Source organism: Salmo salar, chromosome ssa12 (assembly GCF_905237065.1).
Source record: "Salmo salar chromosome ssa12, Ssal_v3.1, whole genome shotgun sequence".
Lineage (NCBI taxonomy): Eukaryota > Metazoa > Chordata > Actinopteri > Salmoniformes > Salmonidae > Salmo > Salmo salar.
In genome coordinates, this window is record NC_059453.1 from 53,485,189 (window position 1) to 53,507,111 (window position 21,923).

The 21,923-nt window shown below is 44.9% G+C and overlaps 1 protein-coding gene across 7 annotated transcripts in view; it reads right to left on the bottom strand.

Moving 5' to 3' along the window:
- LOC106565133 (msx2-interacting protein) overlaps positions 1-21,923 on the bottom strand; it is a 31,445-nt gene that overhangs the window by 2,774 nt on the left and 6,748 nt on the right. The window contains exons 3-15 of one of the 7 annotated variants that reach the window (XM_014131911.2): positions 18,715-19,200; positions 18,298-18,461; positions 17,859-18,059; positions 17,554-17,705; positions 17,314-17,439; positions 15,468-15,581; positions 15,248-15,361; positions 15,053-15,153; positions 11,886-14,922; positions 6,978-11,840; positions 6,768-6,851; positions 6,382-6,576; positions 488-649 (exon numbers count right to left, since the gene is read on the bottom strand). In XM_014131911.2, the coding sequence (XP_013987386.1) occupies positions 488-649; positions 6,382-6,576; positions 6,768-6,851; positions 6,978-11,840; positions 11,886-14,922; positions 15,053-15,153; positions 15,248-15,361; positions 15,468-15,581; positions 17,314-17,439; positions 17,554-17,705; positions 17,859-18,059; positions 18,298-18,461; positions 18,715-19,200 (9,799 nt within the window). Of the gene's footprint in view, positions 1-487; positions 650-6,381; positions 6,577-6,767; positions 6,852-6,977; positions 14,923-15,052; positions 15,154-15,247; positions 15,362-15,467; positions 15,582-17,313; positions 17,440-17,553; positions 17,706-17,858; positions 18,060-18,297; positions 18,462-18,714; positions 19,201-20,160; positions 21,913-21,923 lie in introns of those variants that run through there. The other 6 variants (XM_014131912.2, XM_014131907.2, XM_014131909.2 and 3 more) reach the window with 6 other exon arrangements.

Below are 21,923 nucleotides of genomic sequence, written 5' to 3' on the forward strand. Positions count from 1 at the left end.
GGCCAAAACTCCATCCCACCAAAACATGCTGTAATTTCAGACTGTCTTTTATAACAGCTCTTACACTAAAATGGCATTATCATTTTCACAGTATTCTTCCAACCTCAGTGTGGAAATAAATATAACACACAGGAAAATATAGTTTGACTGCACTATAAGTGAATTTGTCCAAATACTTATGACACCTTCAAAATGGGGGATACATAAAGTGCATTCATTTCTAAACTGTACAACTGACATACCCTAAAATAAAGATTGTGCCATTCGGTACTGTCACCTCACAAAACATTTGATTTCAAATCCAAAATGCTGGAGTACAGAGCCAAATGAACAGTTTTAGCTTCACTGTCCAAATAAATACATAGGGGAGTGTATAACTTCACATTTACTAACAAATTACATTTGATCAAAAACAAGGAGTGGCTGATGGTTTGCAAAAACAGACATCGACTGTAGCAAACACCTAAATAGGCAGACTGAGACCCACCTGATTGGAGCCTGGGTTGGGGACATTGATGATGCCTGCAGCCAGCTTGGCCTGTAGGTAGTTGATGAAAGCGGTTCTTAGGGCCTGGGTCTGGTTCAGGACATCCTCCTGGTCCCGTCCACATGGCAGAGCTAGCAGGAGACAGAACTCACTCTCCCCCTGCAGTAGACAGAACATAAATCAAATTAGACCAAGGACATGTGATGTAGATGAATGCTAGAAATTCTTGACCATTACTTTAGTTGCTGAGAGACTAAGTTAAACATTTTCCTCATGTAGGATCCACTCACTTGCTGTTTGCCTCCACTTGATCTGGGCCAAAAAGTCCCCATGCAGTCTTTTAAATTATTATAATTTTTGAATCACCGTTTATTTAATGAAAATAACTCCAGAATATATTTATCATTCATTTCCCTGAGGTTCTTTTGACCATTGAAATGCTCAGTAATTGTGTGGGTGTTAGGAAACTAATTTGAAGACATTTAAATACACAGCCCTGATTGACTGATAGGATGGTCTAGATCCCACCCCCCTTACTCAGATGAACAGTTATTGGTCTATTATAATCAGATAAGATTGTGACAACATATGGCCAAAAAATCATATCACAATATTTTTCACATTGTTAAACGGTATGGCATTTTACGTTTATGAATAATAAAAAAGTCCAAAATTTGCTTAATGAGTTGTGCATAACCCTAGGGTAGCAGCACAAAGATTTTTCCATTCTGATTGTTTTATACTGTTACGTAGGGCTGCACAATATGGGCATCAAATCTTGGCCTTAGTTTTATCCAAATATTACAATTGCGATTTGACTTGAGATCAAAACACTTGGGTGAAATGTTGGCATTATGGAAATAGACTGATTATTCAATTGAGCGGTCTCACTTTCGCAGTCAAAAAGCAAGCTGAGATCTACCGCTCAGATATGTTTCAACTTCAAAAATGTAGGCCTATACAACATTAATGTAATAAAAACTGTTCTGTAGGAATGAGGTTAGGCCTACTGCACTAACACATTATCCCAGCATATTGGCTATGCTTGGCCTGTCAATATTGTTCTTCTCAGACCATATTATATTTCAAAATTCGAGCTTTGATAACAAAATTGATCACTTGCAAGGCAAAGCTGAGCATCAATTGAAATCATTTGCTTTTTTATTTTACTGGACTGATGGTACCTGCATCTGATGGTCAGTCTCAGCGGAGGGAGAGAGCAGAAGAGGGTCCGCCTCACAGTCCCTGTTCTCTCCCTTCCTGGGTTAGACTGACCCGAGGGGACACAGTCGTCCACACGATGGCGAAACTCGAGACGCACTACATTATTTGTGCCTCATGCACAAATTCGTTGCTCCTATGACCAGAGAAAGTGAAATATTCCTCAATATTAAGACACCACGAGCTGCTAATAATAAAAACGCAGGGCTACCAATACACTTGGCAACTCATTCATTGCAGCTGCAGCGTGAGTGGAAGTAGGGAGAAGTGAGTTTTATGTTTTGTAAAAGTGTTTGAATCACATTTTTAACATGAACTCACTCAAAAACAGCAGCTCTTTGCTTTATTCTTTGACAGCCACACTCTGGTCATGGTTTTAAAAGTTATGAAATCTCACGTAGGCTAGTAAACTTTGCTGTAGAGTCGTGGAAGCTGTAGGCATGGTAATTTGAGCTAATCAGATTGGCCAGCGCAATTTAGCCACAGCTCTCCTGGTCTGCCGGGTAGCTGGAGTTTGTCCGTTCAGACAAAATAAATGGTTAAAAACGGGAACAATTTGCCTACGGCGCACATTGCTTCTGAATCAAGTGCACCTACCGCCAACAGCGCATGAGAAATCTTTTTTATATGAGCAAAAGGCTTTATCGTTGGCTTTTCTACAAACCTGTTTGGTGATCAACTAGGAATGCCTTGAAGATCGACCAGTTCTAATTCTATAGGTAGAATGTAATAGTGGGCACTTAGAATACAGTGTTTTCTGACATGACAAATAAAATCTATATCTTAATAGGCATACCATGTGTATATTTTATACACACACACACACACACACACACACACACACAGTGCGCCTATAGAAAGTATTCAGACCCCTTGAATTTTTCCACATTTCGTTACGCTACAGCTTTATTCTCAAATTGATTTAAAAATTCTTACAATCTACACACAATATCCCATAACGTTTTGATTTTTTTGCTAATTTATAAAAAATGTAATGTAAATATCACATTTACATAAGTATTCAGACCCTTCAATCAGTATTTTGTTGAAGCACCTTTGGCAGCGATTACAGCCTCGAGTCTTCTTGGGTATGATGCTACAAGCTTGGCACACCTGTATTTGGGGAGTTTCTCCCAATCTTCGCTACAGATCCTCAAGTTCTGTCCAGTTGGATGGGGAGCGTTGCTGCACAGCTATTGTTGGGTCTCTCCAGAAATGTTAGATCGGGTTCAAGTCTGGGCTCTGGCTGGACCACTCATGGACATTCAGAGACTTGTCACGAAGCCACTCCTGCGTTGTCTTGGCTGTGTGCTTAGGGTCGTTGTCCTGTTGGAAGGTGAACCTTTGCCCCAGTCTGAGGTCCTGAGCACTCTGGAGCAGGTTTTCATTAAGGATCTCAGTACTTCACTCCGTTCATCCTACCCTCAATCCTGACTAGTCTCCGCCGCTGGCAATCTTCCCCACAGCATGATGCTGCCACCACCACGCTTCACCGTAGGGATGGTGCCAGGTTTCCTCCAGACGTGACGCTTGGAATTCAGGCCAAAGAGTTCAATCTTGGTTTCATCAGACCAGAGAATCTTGTTTCTCATGGTCTGAGAGTCTTTGCACTGTCAACTGTGGGGCCTTTCCAAATCATGTCCAATATATTGAATTTACCACAGGTGGACTCCACTCAAGTTGCAGAAACATCAAGGATGATCAGTGGAAACAGGATGCACCTGAGCTCAATTTTGAGTCTCATAGCAAAAAGGTCTGAATACTTACGTAAATAAGGGATTTTTTTTATATATACATTTGCAAAAATATCTAAAAACCTTTCTTCGCTTTGACAATCTACACACATACTATATATACAAAAGTATGTGGATTTGGCTATTTCAGCCACACCGTTGCTGACAGTTGTATAAAATCGAGCCCACAGCCATGCAATATCCATAGGAAAACATTGGCAGCAGAATGGCCTTGCTGAAGAGCTCAGTGACTTTCAATGTGGCATCCCACAATTGTCCCAGACTATGTTTGGAATATTTATTTCTTGCACAGAACAGGTCAACCTTTGTACTATGGTGGATAGTAGATTGACGCAGGCTAGTGCTTTTGCTGTTCGTTATGCCTACTCATCTTGTTGGCTGACATATCAAAGCAGAGCTCACACCTTTCAAGCTACTTTTGTTCAAATCATTAGTTGCATCACGCAGCCTTACAATGTATCAAAAAGTATAGCCCAACGTTTGTAGAACTAAACTTACATTACTAACTCTAAATTAAGCATATAGGAGTACCTATTTATTTATTTTTTGTTAACCGCTCAACACAAAAGCCGCAGGTGCTTTCTATTTTATTCAGCTTTGTTCAATTGTATTTTTCATTCTATAAAATAATAAAAACAATAATGCCACGGAATTCTAAGCACATCTTGTCTGCTAAATTAACTGGTGTAGCACACAGCCATTTGGCATAGCCAGATCAGGACCTAACAGATGAAAAACTCAGTATGCTATTCTGTTCTTCTAAAATAGACTACCTTTTCTTCATATCATGCTTCTGTAGACCCGTCTAAAATAAATAATGGATTTGGCTATAAGGTGCAGGCTGTATTAAATGGATATAGACTTTTTTTAAATGTAGATGTTCCAAAGATCTGCATCAGTGGCGTGTAGGCTGTGTGTGTGGAAGTCAGGAGATGCCAAATCTGTTAATTAGACGTCAATTACCGTGAGAACGACAGTTATTTGCTTGACAATTACCGTCTGACAAAATCTTGTGACGGCCACAGCCCTTTACACTCGTACCCGTATGCGGGTTGTGTGGGTTGACTGCTGTAAATTAAGAGGACTCCACGCAGCTTCAAAGATGAGACGTTGAGGATTATAATAAATACTGCTCTGTCATAAAAGCAAGCCAAACCCTCGTGAGTCCAAATGTGCACTTCACATAAAACTTGTCATCAAAACTTGTTATCATGTATGATCACCCGGTTTGATGTAGTTGCAAGATGACATGGCATATCCTTGGTTGTTCTGAAGAATATGAGCTTGTTTGTCTATTGTCAAGAAAATTTGCCGCGGCACACACACCTGAACGCACTCATGACTTCTTTCTACGCAAACCAAAAATGATGATCTGTTTCACTGAATTGCATTGTAATATCGGATTTTAGAACTTAGCTAGTCATGTTGGCAATAGAACCGGCTTTCAAATGACGACCACCTGACCCATATTGCGCTTTATATTTGACCGGTGTTGTGTGAGGGCGGGGATGCAGAGTTGTGTTCCAAATAAAACTAAGTATGCTTTTTTTAGTTTCTCAACGGCACAGCTAGAACTCAAACAAGCACCTTAAATAGGTGCTGTGCACACTTTGGAGAAGTGTATGACCACTTTGGAGAAGTGTATGACCACTTTGGAGAAGTGTATGACCACTTTGGAGAAGTGTATGACCACTTTGGAGACGCCTGTTAGTCCTCTCACTTAAACCCTTGTCATTTTTTGTCTTATGTTGCACCTACCCCACAATTTCCAGGAATATTATGTTCCTGAATGTATCCAGAGTATTTGAAGATTTCTTTTCAACAAATGTGGGGGGAAAAAATACAGTAAATGTAAAATACACATAAAAATCAGTGTAATGTTTGGATTCAGTCGTGTCAGGTGAGCTGTTGTGTCCTCACCTTTTGGTCGAATAATTTTCCCATAATCTCCAAAAACTTTCCTTTCATGGTTATGCATATGCTTTTCATATTTCTTCTATAAACATTTCAAATTGGCCCCATCTATATAGGCCAATTCCCATGAGTGTAAAGGGTTAAGATTGCCCGTTGCACAATTCAAGGACATTAATAAAGACTGACAATATAAATATTAGTTTAGAAGTTGAATTTGTCAAAGTAACATTTACTGCAACTTTTATTGACAGTAGTCGACATGTAGGCCTATATTATTAGCTGTTTGGTTTGCGAGGGGTTTTCCGACAGCACTATTTATTTAGCCTACACGTTAAGTAAAGCAGAAACGTACCAGGTTTGTTTAAACTTCCTATTCGATTAGTCTAGTTTGTTCGCTCTCTCGTTTTTACTATCCTATGTTCTTATTTAGGCTATTCGTAAACAACTTTCTGAGCTGGCCTATAGATTCATTCGATGGTTGATCGCGAAACAGTAGGCCATGCCTAGGCCAACTAGTCACATTGAAATTGAACGGGGATTAAGGAGAAAAAGGGGAAATTAAGATTTTAAAACAATAAGCCAGACAACTGAGTGTCCTCTGCAAAAGGCCCATGATCATCTGAAATAGGAGAAGAGAGGGGGAAAAAAACAGACCCTATCTGACATCTTGTGCTGCTTTGGTGCTCTACGCTCTTTCCACAATCTACATTGTTCTCTTGCATTATGTTAATTGTCCAACTACTTAGGCTATGGCAATTAGGGAAAAGGCCATTTGGCACGTCGCCCTGCTGTGTGCTCACTGCGCTGTTGTGTGCTGCCAGATTCCGGCAGGGCAGCCAAGTCCACTTAAGCTGAACCATCGTTTGTGACATCTCGATGTCGTCCCCGACGACGATGACCGTCAAACACCGTCGACAGACGATGCAATCGTAACAAAATCGCCCAACCTTAAAATGGACTCTCATCCCAACGTAAACAATTCATGAACAGGGACAAGAAACTTACTGTCATTCTTCTAGCCACACCATCCAATTGTGACGCCTCGAGTCTCATTCTCTGGACGATCCGAAGCAGCGATCCTCCCTCTGGTAGGGGCAGTGACCGTAGAGCCAATCCTTTGTTGCCACAGACAAAATGCAACTGGACAGCAGCCTGGTCATTTTTCAGTGCCAGCAGCCCTTGCCACACTATCGGGTACTTCTGCTCAAACAGAGAAAATATTTTTTTTAAGTGATATAAAAACGGAATATAATTGCAAATAGTTTTCCTTTACTTCACTTTATCCTGTCCACTTTGCCCAAAGCTCTTGGCCTTACTTCTCTGGCCCTGTTCAGTTGTCTCTATCCGGTTTTACCCTTTACTCCCCATTTCCATATATCGAAGTGACTCACCGTGAGCAGCTGCACCATGTTGACAGGTTGCTGTCCAACTTGTTTCACCTTGACATCAGCTTGTGACTGGCTGGGATCTGCACCCTGAGGACCAGAACAAAGCGATTTTAGTATAAAGAAGTTGGTTTTCAAACATCATTTAAGACACTACCACATGATCATTTTTAAATTGTGGAGATATAAAATTACATTGAATAGGGTTTAACTCACTAAGGCAGAAGTTATGTTGAGAGGTACCTGGTTGATCCCAAAAGGGGAGGTCTCAGTGATCTGTGAATGGATGGCCCGGGTGTTGGTGTAAATTCCTGGATACTCCGAGAAAGAAGCTCCCGTCCCTGATGGCAGCAGCTGCACCCTTTGGGGGGACGCCATGGCGGCCATACTTGGCCGAAACCCCATCATCCCATCCTTCAGAGGAGAGTGTGGCCTCTTGACCTCTTGTGGCTTTGTGACATCCTTCTCGGACACACCTTTAGTCAGCAGATGTGCCCTGGGAGACATCGACGAGGTGATGTTGGTAGATGTTGAGGAGGGTGGGACAGTCTCTTGGATGTGTCCCTGGTGTGGCTCTGGGGCCGAGCGCTCTCCCTGAGGGTGGTGCATGAGCACACGCAAGTCCCTGGGCGACATGTACGGGTCCAGCTGCAGCCCGCTAAGTAGAGCCCCACGGGGATCCGGCTGCATAGTCTCTGCTTTCAGCTGTGCGGCAGATTGTCTCCCTGTGGCCTGATGGAAGCGCCTGGCATCGTCTTGCTCTCCCTCATGGCCCCTCACATTCCCAGGGTTAACCTTGAGGACTATGTCTCTGCCTACGGCCTGGGGCGAGGTGGGGCGTTGCTGGAGAGGACCAGACCAGGGAGAGGCAAGAGGGTCTCCATGCATCGCGAAACTCATGACAGATAGGGGTGGCGTGTTCACCCTGACCTCTCCTTGGACAAGGTGCCCCATGGGGATTGCTTGGGAGGCACGATGGGGTGACATCCTTCCAATGCCACCGTGAGCACTGTGAGGTTGCATGATGACAGACTGCTCAGGGTGGTGGACACTGGTGACATACTGCTGCATGGCGGGCAGGCCAGAGGGCAGCATCCCAGGGAGGCCTTTGGGAGAGGAGGAGCCGATGGGAGAGGACACTTTAGTGAACGGAGAATGTGGATGGCCTGACTTGCGAGGAGAACGGGGCTCCTGTTTGACCCCACTGAGATGTGAGGGAGTTCTGTCAGTGGCCGAACCGGGAACAAAGCCTACGTGGTTGCCAGCCGGAGAGGGCAGGTGGGGGCTCATTGCAGGACTTATGGCAGAGGTCCAAGATGGTTTACACCCGTCAGCGTTCATAGCGTCAGCCCCATCCACTTTCTTTGGATGCTTCAATAACATTGTGAACTCTGAATGATGGTAACCCATCACTTGTGGATTACCAACTGTCTGCTGGAGCCTCTTCACGACTCCTCCTTGAGGCCCTGATGGGTAGGGAGATTCTAACTTTTCCATACCAGTGTTTTCTTGTTTAATGGAGGAAACCGTTTGTTGCGTCTTAAGGTGCCCATGGTCTGTCTGTATTGGAGGACACTTTGGAGTGTTTGACTGGGAGTGGGTATACATATCTGGTTTTATCTGGGGCATGGACACTAGCTGCTGAGATTCCATGTCAACTACAGTAGCTGGTGGTATCTGGCTGATTTTGGCACTTATCCTCTGTGGTCCCTCCTTGATCTGTCCTGAGTGACTCAACACCACCACTCCCTCTGAGGTATTCACCCTTAGACCTGGGCTGGAGCCTGTACCCAGACCGGAGCTCTCAACCAAGTACCTCCCAGCACTTCCACCCTCTTCGCCAACTGATGGTCCATGGTACGAACCACTGTCCCTGTCCTCCATGCTGGGCGGCCTGTATGTCTGCTTGGAAAGTGGCATGTCCACTACGGGATTTCTGTCAACTGACATATTAACCTTCTCCATGTCAGGTGGATTGCAAACACGACTGATAACAGAGGTGGCAGTGGAGGCGATAACAGAAATAACCGACTTTGACTCAGGGGATGGTAGTGAGGCTGGGGGCCGGACTACAGGCTGAGCTGGATGAAGCCTGTTGTCATTAAGAGAGGTCTTACTAGTCACAGCAACCATTGGGGTATTACTTTCAGGTAGGTGTGGAGGATCCCTAAGGGATAAGGTGCCCAAATTGCTAGGAACAGAACTACTGCATGGGACTGGGAGTGAAACATTCTTGTGCTTCATGAGAATCCTACGCAAGTCACTGTTGTTACGCTCAGTCTCCATGGGCTCAGTGTCAGAGGGAATTGCTGGGTTCTCAAAGGAAGCTGCTGATGTTCTAGGAGAGGAAGGGACACCTGCGTCCTTGGACTGGTTGAGCCAATCTGGTGGGGAAACTGCGATCCTGCTTGGCTGTGTGGGCCTGATGTTTGGCCGGGTTGGGGGTGGAGAAAGTGAAGGTGAGATGCACTCAGGTGGTGGTGGTTGTTGTTGAGGCTTGGGGAGAGTGGGACTTTTGGTTGGGGGGCAGACAGGTTTCAGATGTTGAGGTGGAGGTTGCTCTGCAAGGACTGGAGGTAACTTCGATTCTTTAGGCATGTCCGTAGCCTTAGGAGCCAAATGCTCAGTTTTAGGCTTCCAAGAGGTGGTTGTAATGACACCTGCAGCTGAGGTTGAGGGAATAGTTTCTGGAACAGGCTGTGAATTGGAGGGTATGCTGTCTGATGTGATAACAGTGGTGCTCTCCGGTTCTGATGAAATTTCTTTTACAGGGTCCTTTTTGTTTGATTTTTGGCTCTTAGACCGTTTTGGTGTTTTAGCTCTGCCCTTAGCACCCTTCTTGGGTGTAGTTGGGAAAAAGGACTCCACCTGAATAGGGGATATGTTACTCGCAGGTTCAGCTTCCTTGGTCGGCTGGACGAAGGTTGGAATCTCTAGGTCTGAATCCACAACAGCACTAATTACCGGCTCTTGAGGCAGAGGGACGGGTATATCCTCACCCATAATCGAATCAATGGCAGCAGCAAGTTCATACTCACTAGCAGGATTGGCAGATTTCTCTTCCTCAGTCTCAATTTTTAATTCTGCAGATGGTGTGGCAAGTGGAGTTGGTGACTCTGCTGGGAGGGTTGGGTCTGTCAGTTTAGCAATGTTCTCCACAGCTTGCTCAAGCTCCTGTTCCTGTTGTAGCAAAGTTTTAGGATCTATTGGAGGCTTAGTTTCTGGTGTGCTCTCATCTTTATCCTCGTTGCTAGAACTCACATCTTTTCCTGGACTAGACTCTAATAATGGATCATTAGTAGATTCGCCTGGTTTGGACTTTTTTGAAGAATCATCCCCATTTTCCGGTTCCTCATCCCCCATTTGAAGCAAATCTTTCACCTCAGTGACATTTAGTCTGATCTTCAGGTTCTTGAGGACAGGCGATTTTGGAGTCCGTGTCAAGCGTGGAGCTTTTCCTCTCCCACTCTTCTCCATTTTCTCCAATAGAGGCAGTTCTTCCACGACTGGTGGTTCAGACGCTTTCTCACCAAATGTAGTTCCACTGGCTTTCTCGTCAACAGGGTCCTTTTTCTGCCTGTCTTTATCTCGTGGTTTCTCTGTTCCTAGTTGTTGCTTAACATTCTCCTCTTTCTTTGTCACAGCTGGTGCTACAGTGTCTTCCTTACACGAGACAGTGGAATCCTGCATGGCCAAACTGTCTTCTGTAAAATCCATCTGCTGAGAAACATCTTCAGGTGGCTCAGTTTTGTCCCCCTTCCTACTTGATCCAGTCGCTATGGGCATGGGTAATTGACTTGCCAAAGCTTTATGACCATGAGGAGAATGTCTGCCTTTTGACACTTTTGAAATTCTTTCACTACTCTCTGATTCATTGGAGTCTGTATCCTTGGTCTCCATTTTTGATCTATCCCCTTTAGCTGTTAACATGTCCTCTCCTTGTCGCCGATTCTTAGGGGGACGTCCCCGCCTTGAAGTAATAGGTGCAAGGGAATCCTGCTCTAACGGTTGCTGAGGGGCTGCTTCCTTGTCTTTGTCTCCACCTCGCTTCCGTGCAGTGCGAGGTGACTCAGTTACATCCTTTCCAGCCCCCTTAGTGGCATCTTCCTCAACTGGGGTGGCATACACAGATTTCACATTTCTACGCCTTGCTCTTCCAACAGATATACTCTGCTCTGTGCCATGTTCAGGGTCTGCTCCATGTATGGGAGACTTGCCTGTGGATTTGGAATCTGAGCTTGCCTTTGAAGACTCTGCTCTAGGGGATGATGCACGTTTTGTGCGTTCACTCTTGCGGGTAAGTGGTTTCTCTGAACTAGTTGTTGAAACCAAAGGAGTTAGTGGGACTTGAGGAGACTTACTCTTTTTGTTCTTGGACTTCTGAGGTGGTGAAATTGACTCATCACTGGTTTCATTATCAACAAGCACCTGGGTCTGATTGAGTTCAAGTTTCTTTACCACCTCTGTATGAGTGTCTGTATTGTCAGTGTTGGTATCATCTTTTGAAACCTCCATCTCCTCAACAGGGTTAGGTGGGGTGGAACTTAAAAATGCAGGTGGTAATTCAGGAGGTGCCAGCTCAGGCTCTGGTACAAAACTACTCACTGATGTTTCATGAAGGCAATCACTGCTGGAAGACCGCTCAGGGTTCAACATTTTAATATCCTGAGCTATATCTTCAGATTTCTCTTCACTAGGGGATCTTTTAACTTTTCTCACAGAACGGATGTGCTCAGGGGCTACTAAATTAACAGAAGCAGGGGGCAACATCTCACAGGGAGATATTTGTAGGAGGGGAAGGGGCTGTTCATTTTCTCTGTTTTCTTTTGTCAAAGGTTCTGGGGCAGCTGGCTCTGGACCCTTTGGCTCTGGAGTAAACATGTCATGTATTTCCACTGTTGGAGACATCTCTTTGGGTGGAGACATCTCTTTGGGTGGAAGAGGTGGAGACATTTCCTTGGGTGGAAGGGGTGGAGACATTTCCTTGGGTGGAGACATTTCCTTGGGTGGAAGGGGTGGAGACATTTCCTTGGGGGGAAGGGGTGGAGACATTTCCTTGGGGGGAAGGGGTGGAGACTTGTGCTTGGGTGGAGACATTTCCTTGGGTGGAAGGGGTGGAGACATGTGCTTGGGTGGAGACATTTCCTTGGGTGGAAGGGGTGGAGACATTTCCTTGGGTGGAAGGGGTGGAGACATTTCCTTGGGTGGAGACATTTCCTTGGGTGGAAGGGGTGGAGACACTTCCTTGGGTGGAAGGGGTGGAGACACTTCCTTGGGTGGAAGGGGTGGAGACATCCGCTTGGGTGGAGACATTCCCTTGGGTGGAAGGGGTGGAGACATTTGCTTAAGTGGAGACATCTCCTTGGGCATAAGTGGGGGCTGGGAAATCATGTGGTTCTCAGCAGGGCTAGTTGGTTTAGTCTCTGGATCCATGACCGGTTCTGAGGTTTTAGGAAACGGCAGAGGTTGCTGTTCTGCCTCCGGTGACTTCTCCACCCTATTACTATCAATGGAATCTGCTCTTTTTACTTCATGTAACTGTTGGTCTTTCTGCTGTTGCAGCCGCGTGAACTCCAAAAAGCGGCTATGGAAGAGGACAACTGGTTCTGTGTCAGGCTGCCCATCTGCCAGGCCTTGCTGACCAGTTTGTTGAGCCTGACTTTGCTCAGGGTCCTCATGCTTTCGCTCAAGGTGCTGAAGACGTCTTGAGTCCTGCTCAAAGATTGAGCTGTGTAGGAAACGGGAGGCAAACAGTTCCCTGCGTTCATGTTCCTCTGGCTTGGGCTTGGGGTCTTCCTTCCTGTCATCTAGTTTGTCTTCAGACCCACCACTGCGAATTTTCTTCTTCTTCATGTACCAAGAGGGTGTAGGAAGTGGTGCTGATTCAACCTTTTCAGTATCTTTCCTGCTGTGCAAACCAGCAAAGTGTGAATCATAATCCAAGAAAGACCAGTTGTCCTCCCTAGAGGAGGACAGAGACTTTGCTCGCTCTAGCAGGGCCTTGGTATCTGGTGTGATGGTCTGGTCAAGTGCAAAGGAGTAGAACTTCATCCTCTCCAAAGTGGCAAGCTTGGGGTCTGAAAATCTGTCCACTCGTTGCCTGTCAGAGAAAGGCATAGAAGTAGAGGGCATAGGAGAATGTGGTTTGTGTTCTCTATCCTCTTCAGAATCGGATCGTACTTCCCCAGGCTCCAAATCGTGCAAAATTCCATACTCCAAACGCTTGCGATTGTGTGTATTTTTTCCAATGCCTCTGGAGAAGTTTAAGTCGGGTAAAAAATCTTGCTTGACTCTGCTCTCCCAACGTTTTTCCCGCTCTTCTTCACTAAGTTGTAAAGGAGTGCTTGGCTTGGACATTTGAGTTGTATGTGTCCTTTTGACTGCCAGCTCCAGGTCTGGGTGGCTTTTATCCTCCGTTTTAACCTCCCTGAGATGTGAAGATTCCGCAAAGTCCTGCTCAGCATGATGAGAGAAGTGTTGCAAGCCTGGAGATGCAGTGTTGTGCCACTCAGGATCTTCACTCTTTTGCCGGAAGCTCCTGTAGACACGGTCCCCCCTCTTGGCACTGATATCTGCATCAAATTGCTCTAGTTTCTTGAGTTTATGAGATGGGAAATTATCTGTGACATCTTGAGGTGGCTTGCCCACTTCATGTACCAGACTGCGGTGTTCTAGGTCCTCCGTTTCTAAGCCTTGTGGACTCCCAGCTTTTTCTTGTTTGTCTGGCTCCTGAAGCTGTTGGTGGAGCCTCCTTTGCTCCATCTGTTTGCGGTAACTCTGGGAGAGATCAATATCAAGAGGCTCTTCCTTGACACCCTTGTCATTGTCTTGTGCACCATATTTGAAAGGGCTCTGTGGATCTTGATCTCTTGCATTGTCTTGGTCCATGTTCCCATCATGGGAGAACCTTCTGGACATACTGTGGCTAGGGTGGCGTTTTGAGTCCATAGGGTCCATGCTCCCCTCGGGCAGCTCTTCTTGTCCTCTCATTGCAGGATCCTGACCCTCTTTATGACTGCCAAGAAACACCAGCCTCTCTGATTTGGATCTTGAATCCCTCCGCTGTGAGTCTTTTTGCTGAGCCTTACTGTCACCATCAGTCTCTTTTGTAAAGGCAGTGCTAGCTCCAAAGTCTTGGGGTTGACTCCCATCCTCATCTTCCAGCCTTCTCCTCTTCTGTCGAATGGTTCTCCCACTGGCATCTCCAAAGCGCCTCTTTCTCGCAGCCAACCGATCAGAATCCACTGATGGATCTTTCCCATCATTTCCAGTGTCATATTTTTGGTGTTTCTTGGATCGTGTTTTACCATCCTTGTCTGCGTTCTCACCTTTCCCCGACTCAAGCCTCTCACTTTTTACAGGCTCATGGCGAGAGGTTGACGTGGTCGGATCTGAAGGAGGAGGGTCGTTGTCACCTTTATACCTCTGTCTGTCAAGGACGTCCTGGTCTGACACCTTTCCCCTTCCAGAGCCTCCATCCAGGCTGGGTTCTAGCTCTGTCTCAGATGGTGGGATGCTGGGAGATTGCACCTTCGCTTTCCTTGACTTACTCTTCTCCCCTTTTTCTTTGTCACCTTTCTCCTTTCGTCTCCCCCGCTTGCTCTTCTCAGTCCCAGCAACACGCTCAGGTTCAACCAGTTGGATGTCTTTTTCCAACCTCTCACTCTTAGAGCTGGCTCCATGTTCCAAAGGAGGAGCCTTGTCAGTCTTGTCAAAGCGTGGTGGTGAGAGTGAGCTGCAACTACCACTTCGCTCAGAGGATTGACTGTAGACCCGTCGCTCTGGGTCTCTGGGAGCACGCTCAGATGGTGAAGGGGAGGCAGAAGGGGTGATCGGGCGCCGTGGATGAGAGGGGCTCCACATGCCATGGTCTGCCTCAAAGCGCTCCCGCTCTCTTTCTCGCTCCCTCTGGATGTATGTGTACTTCCGAATGTCCTGCTCAAAAGGATCTCGATAATCCCTGAACTCCCGGGGGTCTTCATGGTAGCGTGGGTCAAAGTGTTCTCCCTGGTAGTGCTCCAATTCAGAATACCGCTCACGGCTGCGGGCAGGATAGTCTCGGCGAGGATCTTCGGGGTAAATGGTGCCAGGGGTGCGTGCATTCTCAAAGTAGGCTCTTTCTGCTGAGAACTCATGGTATGGAGGTCTTGGTCGTTCCTCTCTGTAAAGAAGGGGGTTGTGGAATAGGAAAAAAATAAGTACATTGAAGTGAGATCAAAGTACACCCGAAAACATAATTCAAAGTAATCCCTCAAATACATTCACCTCACATAACAAAATGAGAACTTTACCGTCTTTCAGTTGGAATTTCATAGAAGTCTCTAATGTCTTGCCCAGAGGCCTGCATAGAGCGATAAAAAGCCATCTGACTCTCTTGGCTGGCAAAATCCACCTGCAGACAGAAAACAAATCAACAATTTGTCTCCTTTCATCTGGTTTACTGTGAAACTGTCAGTCACTAATAAGTCACACTCGTTTAGTCATACCTTTATTTTGTTGCCGCCAATCTTCCAGCCTTTGGTCTCCCTGACAGCTGCCTGTGAAAAATCTGTGTTGTTATACAAGATGAGAGCCATCCCCTTCAACCTGTCAAACACCACCTATAGAAAGAAAAGGGAAAATCATGTTTAGAATAACATGTCTAATATAGTCTAATAGAATGTCAGGGACTCAAAAAACATTGGAGGGGGAGAAAAGAGTATGGACCTTGACTACATGTCCATAGCGGCAGAAGTGACGTGTGAGATATTGCTCTGTGATGTTGGAAGCCAAACCGTCCAGCCAAACACATGTTGTGGGCATACTCTTCCCAAAACCCAGCTGCAAAGGAGACAGAACCAGACAAGGATGTAGAAACAGGTGAAAACATATTGCTAAAGTTACTTCACTATCACTGAACGCAATTTCTTTTGTACTAACAGAGTGCATTTGGAAAGTACTCAGTCCCCTTGACTTTTTCCACATTTTATGTTACAGCCTTATTCTAAAACGTATTAAATAGTCCCCCCCTCATTAATATATACACACACACACACACACACACACACACACACACACAATACCCCACACAATGACAAAGCAAAAAAGGTTTTTAGAAATGTTTGCTAATGTGTTCAAAATTAAAAACCGAAATATCACATTTAAATAGGTATTCAGACCCTTTAAATCAGTACTTTGTTGAAGCACCTTTGGCAGCGATTACAGCCTTGAGTCTTCTTGGGTATGACGCTACAAGCTTGGCACACCTGTATTTGGGGAGTTTCTCCCATTCGTCTTCCAGATCCTCTCAAGCTCTGTCAGGTTGGATGGGGAGCACCACTGCACAGCTATTTTCAAGTCTCTTCAGAAATGTTAGATCGGGTTCAAATCCGGGCTCTGGCTGGGCCACTCAAGGACATTCAGAAACTTGTCCCGAAGTCACTCCTGCGTTGTCTTGGCTGTGTGCTGAGAGTCGCTGTCCTGTTGGAAGGTGAACCTTTGCCCCAGTCAGAGCTCCTGAGCAGGTTTTCATCAAGGATCTCTCTGTGCGTTGCTCCGTTCATCTTTCCCTCGATCATGACTAGTCTCCCAATCCCTGCTCTGAAAACATCCCCACAGCATGATGCTGCCACCACCATGCTTCACCGTAGGGATGGTGCCAGGTTTCCTCCAGACGTGATGCTTAGCATTCAGGCCAAAGAGTTCAATCTTGGTTTCATCAGACCAGAGAATCTTGTTTCTCATGTCCTTTATGTGCCCTTTGGCAAACTCCAAGCAGGCTGTCATGTGCCTTTTACTGAAGAGTGGCTTCCATCTGGCCACACTAGCATAAAGGCCTGATTGGTAGAGTGCTGCAGAGATGGTTGTCCTTCTGAGGGTTCTCCCATCTCCACAGAGGAACTCAGGAGCTCTGTCAAAGTAACCATTGGGTTCTTGGTCACCTCCCTGACAAAGGCCCTTCTCCCCCGATTGCTCAGTTTGGCTGGGTGGCCAGCTCTAGGAAGAGTCTTTGTGGTTCCAAACTTCTTCCATTTAAGAATGATGGAGGCCACTGTGTTCTTGGGGACCTTCAATGCTGCACACGTTTTGGTACCCTTCCCCAGATCTGTGCCTCGACACAATCCTATCTCAGAGCTCTACGGACAATTCCTTCAACCTCATGGCTTGGTTTTTGATCTGACATGCACTGTCAACTGTGGGACTTTATATACAGGTGTGTGCCTTTCAAAATCATGTCCAATCAACTGAATTTACCACAGGTGGACTCCACTCAAGTTGTAGAAACATCAAGGATGATCAATGGAAACCGGATGCACCTGAGCTCAATTTTCAAGTCTCATAGCAAAGGGTTTGAGTACTTATGGAAATAAGGTATTTCTGTTTATTTTTTAATAGGTGAGCATTTGTCATTTTGAGGTAGTGTATGTAGATTGATGAGGATTTTTGTTTCTATTTAATACATTTTAGGATAATGCTGTAATGTAACAAAATTTGGAAAAAGGGAAGGGGTCTGAATACTTTCCGAATGCACTGTACATAAGAGGTTAGGGCAATATATATTTAGGAATAATACCTTGAGCCGGTTGCTCCCCAAATACTCTCCATCCATCTTCTTTATAGCTTTGCAGACACTGACAATATCAGAATACTGCACAAATGCGTATTGAGGAACACCATTAACCTTTTTAATGTCAATATCCTGTGGGAGGGATGACAAAATGAAATTTTTTAAATAATTATTTAGTAATTTATTTTTATTTTTAGAGGTGACATTTCACTTGCATAACCTTTCAGTGGCCAGTAACACACATACCACAATCTCTCCAAAGCGCTGAAAGATATCAAGGAGTTGTTGGTAACTGGTGGTCTTCTCCAAGTTGCCGATAAACAGGGTCCTAGTCGCCTTGGGGTGAAATTCATCAATCCGTCCATCCAAAGGCCTGAATTCATTCTCGCTCTCTGTTTCTGAGGGAAAGACTTCTATTACAATCACCAAACAAGACAAGTACACTCAACAGTATGTGAATGAGCCCTCATTACAATACACATCATTAGTATTTAAGGCCCAAGCTCAAATAATGATTGTATTACATTTCAACAATCTAAAACGTTTCATACCAGGGCCGTTCCAGGCAGAAACCTCGATCATCATGCCGAAGAAAAGCTTTCCTTTGGAGACGTTGAGGGCTTTCTCTTGGTCTTCCTGCTGTCTGAAGAACACCAGACCATATCGGTCCTCCAAGGCCCCGTGGATCTGCACGGATGTCACTTTCCCATGTTTCTTGAACTCATGGAACAGTCCATCTTTTAAACTTGTGTCTGGAGAGGGAAAAGGACAGTTAATTGACGGGTCACACAGCCGCATTAAGGACAAAATGAAATGTTATGTAAAGGTTGAAAATCCGAGGGAGAACTTCTTTGATAAGCTAGCTCTACAGCTCACCGTAGCAGAGGAGGTACGCTATTTATTAGTGACCCCCTTCATAATGTCATGGTGCACAGCAAAGTGCAGCCAGAATGCCTGTTTGTGTGTATACTGGTAGCTAGTGGTACTCACCTGTGGAGCGCACTGGTAGGTTCTGCACCCTGATGCCAAAGCTTCTGCGTGGTTCGTCACCTTCCATCACCATAGAGCACGGCTGAGAGGGGGGTGCATGTGTAGCAGAGGACTGAACAGAGCGTGCATGAGACCCATCACTTGAGCTGCTGTTTGAATCGCTGCTGCCAAACGGACAAATGTGAGATAAGAGGGAAATGTTCAGAGGGTCTTCAGCTAACATTACGTCTGTATGCATCTCAGGTCAGTGAAATTCTCTCCATAATCCTACAGTCAAACAATGTATTTTAAACTCTTTTACAACTGGGTAAATTGAATGTTCCCATCTCTTGCACACGTCTAGAACAGACTAATTGACTGAATTGTGCTCCATCCATAACAAATAAACATCCGCACCATCACAAAAGCACATCCTACCTGCCACTGCCGGTACTGCTGGTGCTGCTGACAGAATCAGAGCTAGAGGACCTACTGCGGGACCTAGAGCGTGGACCTCTACCTGGGGAGAGGGGGGCTCTTTTGGGGGAATGGGGGGCTTTGGGCGTTTGCCCCGTGGTCCTTTGCGGGGAGGGGTGTCGAGATTGTGAAGAATGAGATGACCGACTGCGGCGATGATAAGTTCTGTCAACACGACGCCCTCGGTCATCTCGATAGGGGTCGCGCCGCGCAGCACTAGACAAGGTGAAGGGATCTCCTCGAATCCTGGACTCAAAATGAGGCTCCGGGGTTTCAAAGCTCCCACCCATAGCGCTGGCACTTCCAGGCCCAGGGCTAACTCCAGCTGCAAACATGGTGCGATCGCGGTAATAGTCTGCGTTGTAGTGACGCTGTCTATCAAAAGTGCCACCGCGCTCATGGTGTCCATAGGGGCTGTGATCATACGCACGCTCCCGGCTCTCTGAGCTGTTGGAAGACACATGCAAAGGATGGATAGAAAGGGAAGAGAGGAGAGAGAGAAAGAGAAAGAGGGGGAGAGAGTCTGTTATTGTGACTCCAAAAATACTTATAGAAAAACTTGCAGATAACTAATGACGTTTCAAATAGGCAAGTGCACTGTTAAAACGTCAACTTAAAACACAAACAAAACCGGAATGCTGCGGAGCGCTGGTTCTATAGAAGACAGTGGTTTGTGATTCCATTAGGAACAATAGAATACATTAGGGCATTTGGTCAATTCAAACGACGGTAGGTAGGTAGTACATTTTATTAGGTCCTTCTCTAGTATTTATGCTGACAGACAATAGCTTGTATACGTTAATAAAATGGGGGCAGATCTATTTTGATAGTGGCATAGAGCAAGGTCAGGTAACCCAAGGACATGAAACCAAATATAAAGGGCCATGCTAAGACTAAAGAATCCATCTACACACATTGTGAGAATTTATTTTCTTTTGGCTAAACGTAACACTACCACAACCGTAATGATGGGCTGGAAAGCTGTTGAACTCTACCGTTGACTATAATCATCTGGAATCTGTGTCATGTCACATTTGGCAAATCCTACTCCCTCAGATCAAATACCACTTCTGAATCAAGTAAGAACAGGGGGGTCTCGTAGGTGAGAGAAATGCTGGCGGACCTGCTGGAGCTTAACTAGCCTATATTAAGCCACCTAGTAACAAGGAGGAGCAAAAGCATAGAAGGGAGAGAGAAAGACAGGAGAGAGGGAGGGACAAAAATAAGAGAGCGAGAGAGGAAGGAAGACAAGCCATTGGCACAGATGGTGTCTGCAGAAGCCCCCTGGCCCAAGCAGCTGTGTCTTTTTCACTAAAAGCTCTAACAATTAGTGCAGGAGACGAGGAAAGAGACAAGGGTGCAAATCTGGGTTAGGAAAAGAGATGCAGAGGGCAGGACAATACCAACCTTTTCCAAAAGCGGTAACCGAATCTATAATCCCAAATACAATCTAGGACAGAATGGTGTGAGCAGGATTTAAAAAAAAAGAAAAAAGAAAATTGAGCAAAAATGTTTATTTTGTCATCGTGCGTATAGTCTTCGACGTTCGAGAAGAACAGCAGGTCAGGTAGGTATCTGAGGTATAATCCATAATTTCTTAATCTCTTTGTTTGATGGAAAAAGGAAGAAAACAAAATAACCAAAGCAATGGATTTCTTATGACAAATATTGATGCAGTAGTAAAGGTATGATTTGGAAAAAAAACGATGAGTCACACATAGCAGTGCATTCCAAAAGTGACACTAGAGATGGGCCAGACTGAAAATATATGTCCAATTTGCTTATGGTAACCTAATATAAAGAAGCAAAAAAAGCATGAGTTGTCTGCATACTAGTGTCCAAAATAGAGACCGGTATTATTCCTCTTCAAAACTAGGAAGCCAGTTTGCATACACTCCTGTAAAAAAACAGTATCTTCTCTCACCAAAATGCATGGAATAATCCTAGTCCACCGCAACATAATTAATTCCTTAAAATAGGCCTATTACATATCCCAACGGCAAAATAGACCGTCTACTCCCATCACTTTGTGTAGATGACATCCTCTTCAGGCTTCATTCGATTTTCGCTGAAAATGCAGATGTTTCTATTCTTTGTTCGTAACCCAAACCAAATATTGATGCTGAGAGGATATACAGCTAAATCCACACTGGAGCGGAATAATCCAGCAATGGAAATGCGGTTACACGTGTACATCCTATACCCAACATCCTTACATCCAATACGGGGGTTACATCCATTCTTCCATGAGGCAGGTACATCCAAAATGCATGTCTTCAGTTGTCTTCGTGGCCATCGCTCTCCCCAAAAATTATTCCATGGAATTTCTTGGTGCGTGTTCTGTTACTCCTCAGTTTCTCTTTAGTTCCTTTTGATATAAGCACCTTACTAAATTACAATTATACCCTGTAAAATATTGTTTCCTTGTCTGAAAATGATCAATTAGCGGTGAATTATGTACTGATGGGGCACTGTGATGACTGATGCCTAGCCAATTTACGTCCTTACAATGGAAACTTACATCCTTTGGTCCATGATGTTATTTAAATCCAGACAAGTAGCAGACATCCTTGGTTTGGAGACATCCAGAAAAATTGTTTATGTCCAGCAGTGGAAAAAGGTGGTGAATGGAAAAAATACTCCCTGTCTTTTCTGATGTATAGTCCATACGTAAATTAACCTGTCCGAAAATAATTCTCAAGAAAATATAGGGGTATTAAATCCATCACAGGCAACGATTTACTTCCAAGCAACGACGATCCCAGGTAAATCGTGGTTAGAATCCATGGTTCGGAAAATCTAATTACCCAAAAAAATTCACCAGGATAAATTCCAACAAATGTCATATATCCAAACTCACCAGGATATTCCCCACAGGTGTAATATCCAACTTGAAAGCAGGATACGTCTCACACAATAAATCCAAAATTTTGAATGATAATACCTCATATCCATACCTTTAAATGACCAATAGATTTGCATAAATATTTCACTTAGATCCCGCGAGAAAGGACAGGTCTGTGCAGACGGAGAAGGGATCGTTTCCTAGGTTACCTTTATATGAAACTGTAAAGAATATATTCTCCTTGTTCTATTAATAACCCAACAAGGAAATCATGTGATTGCGGGAGAATACTTTTTTTTAACTGACACCCTGATCCCTCAGAGGT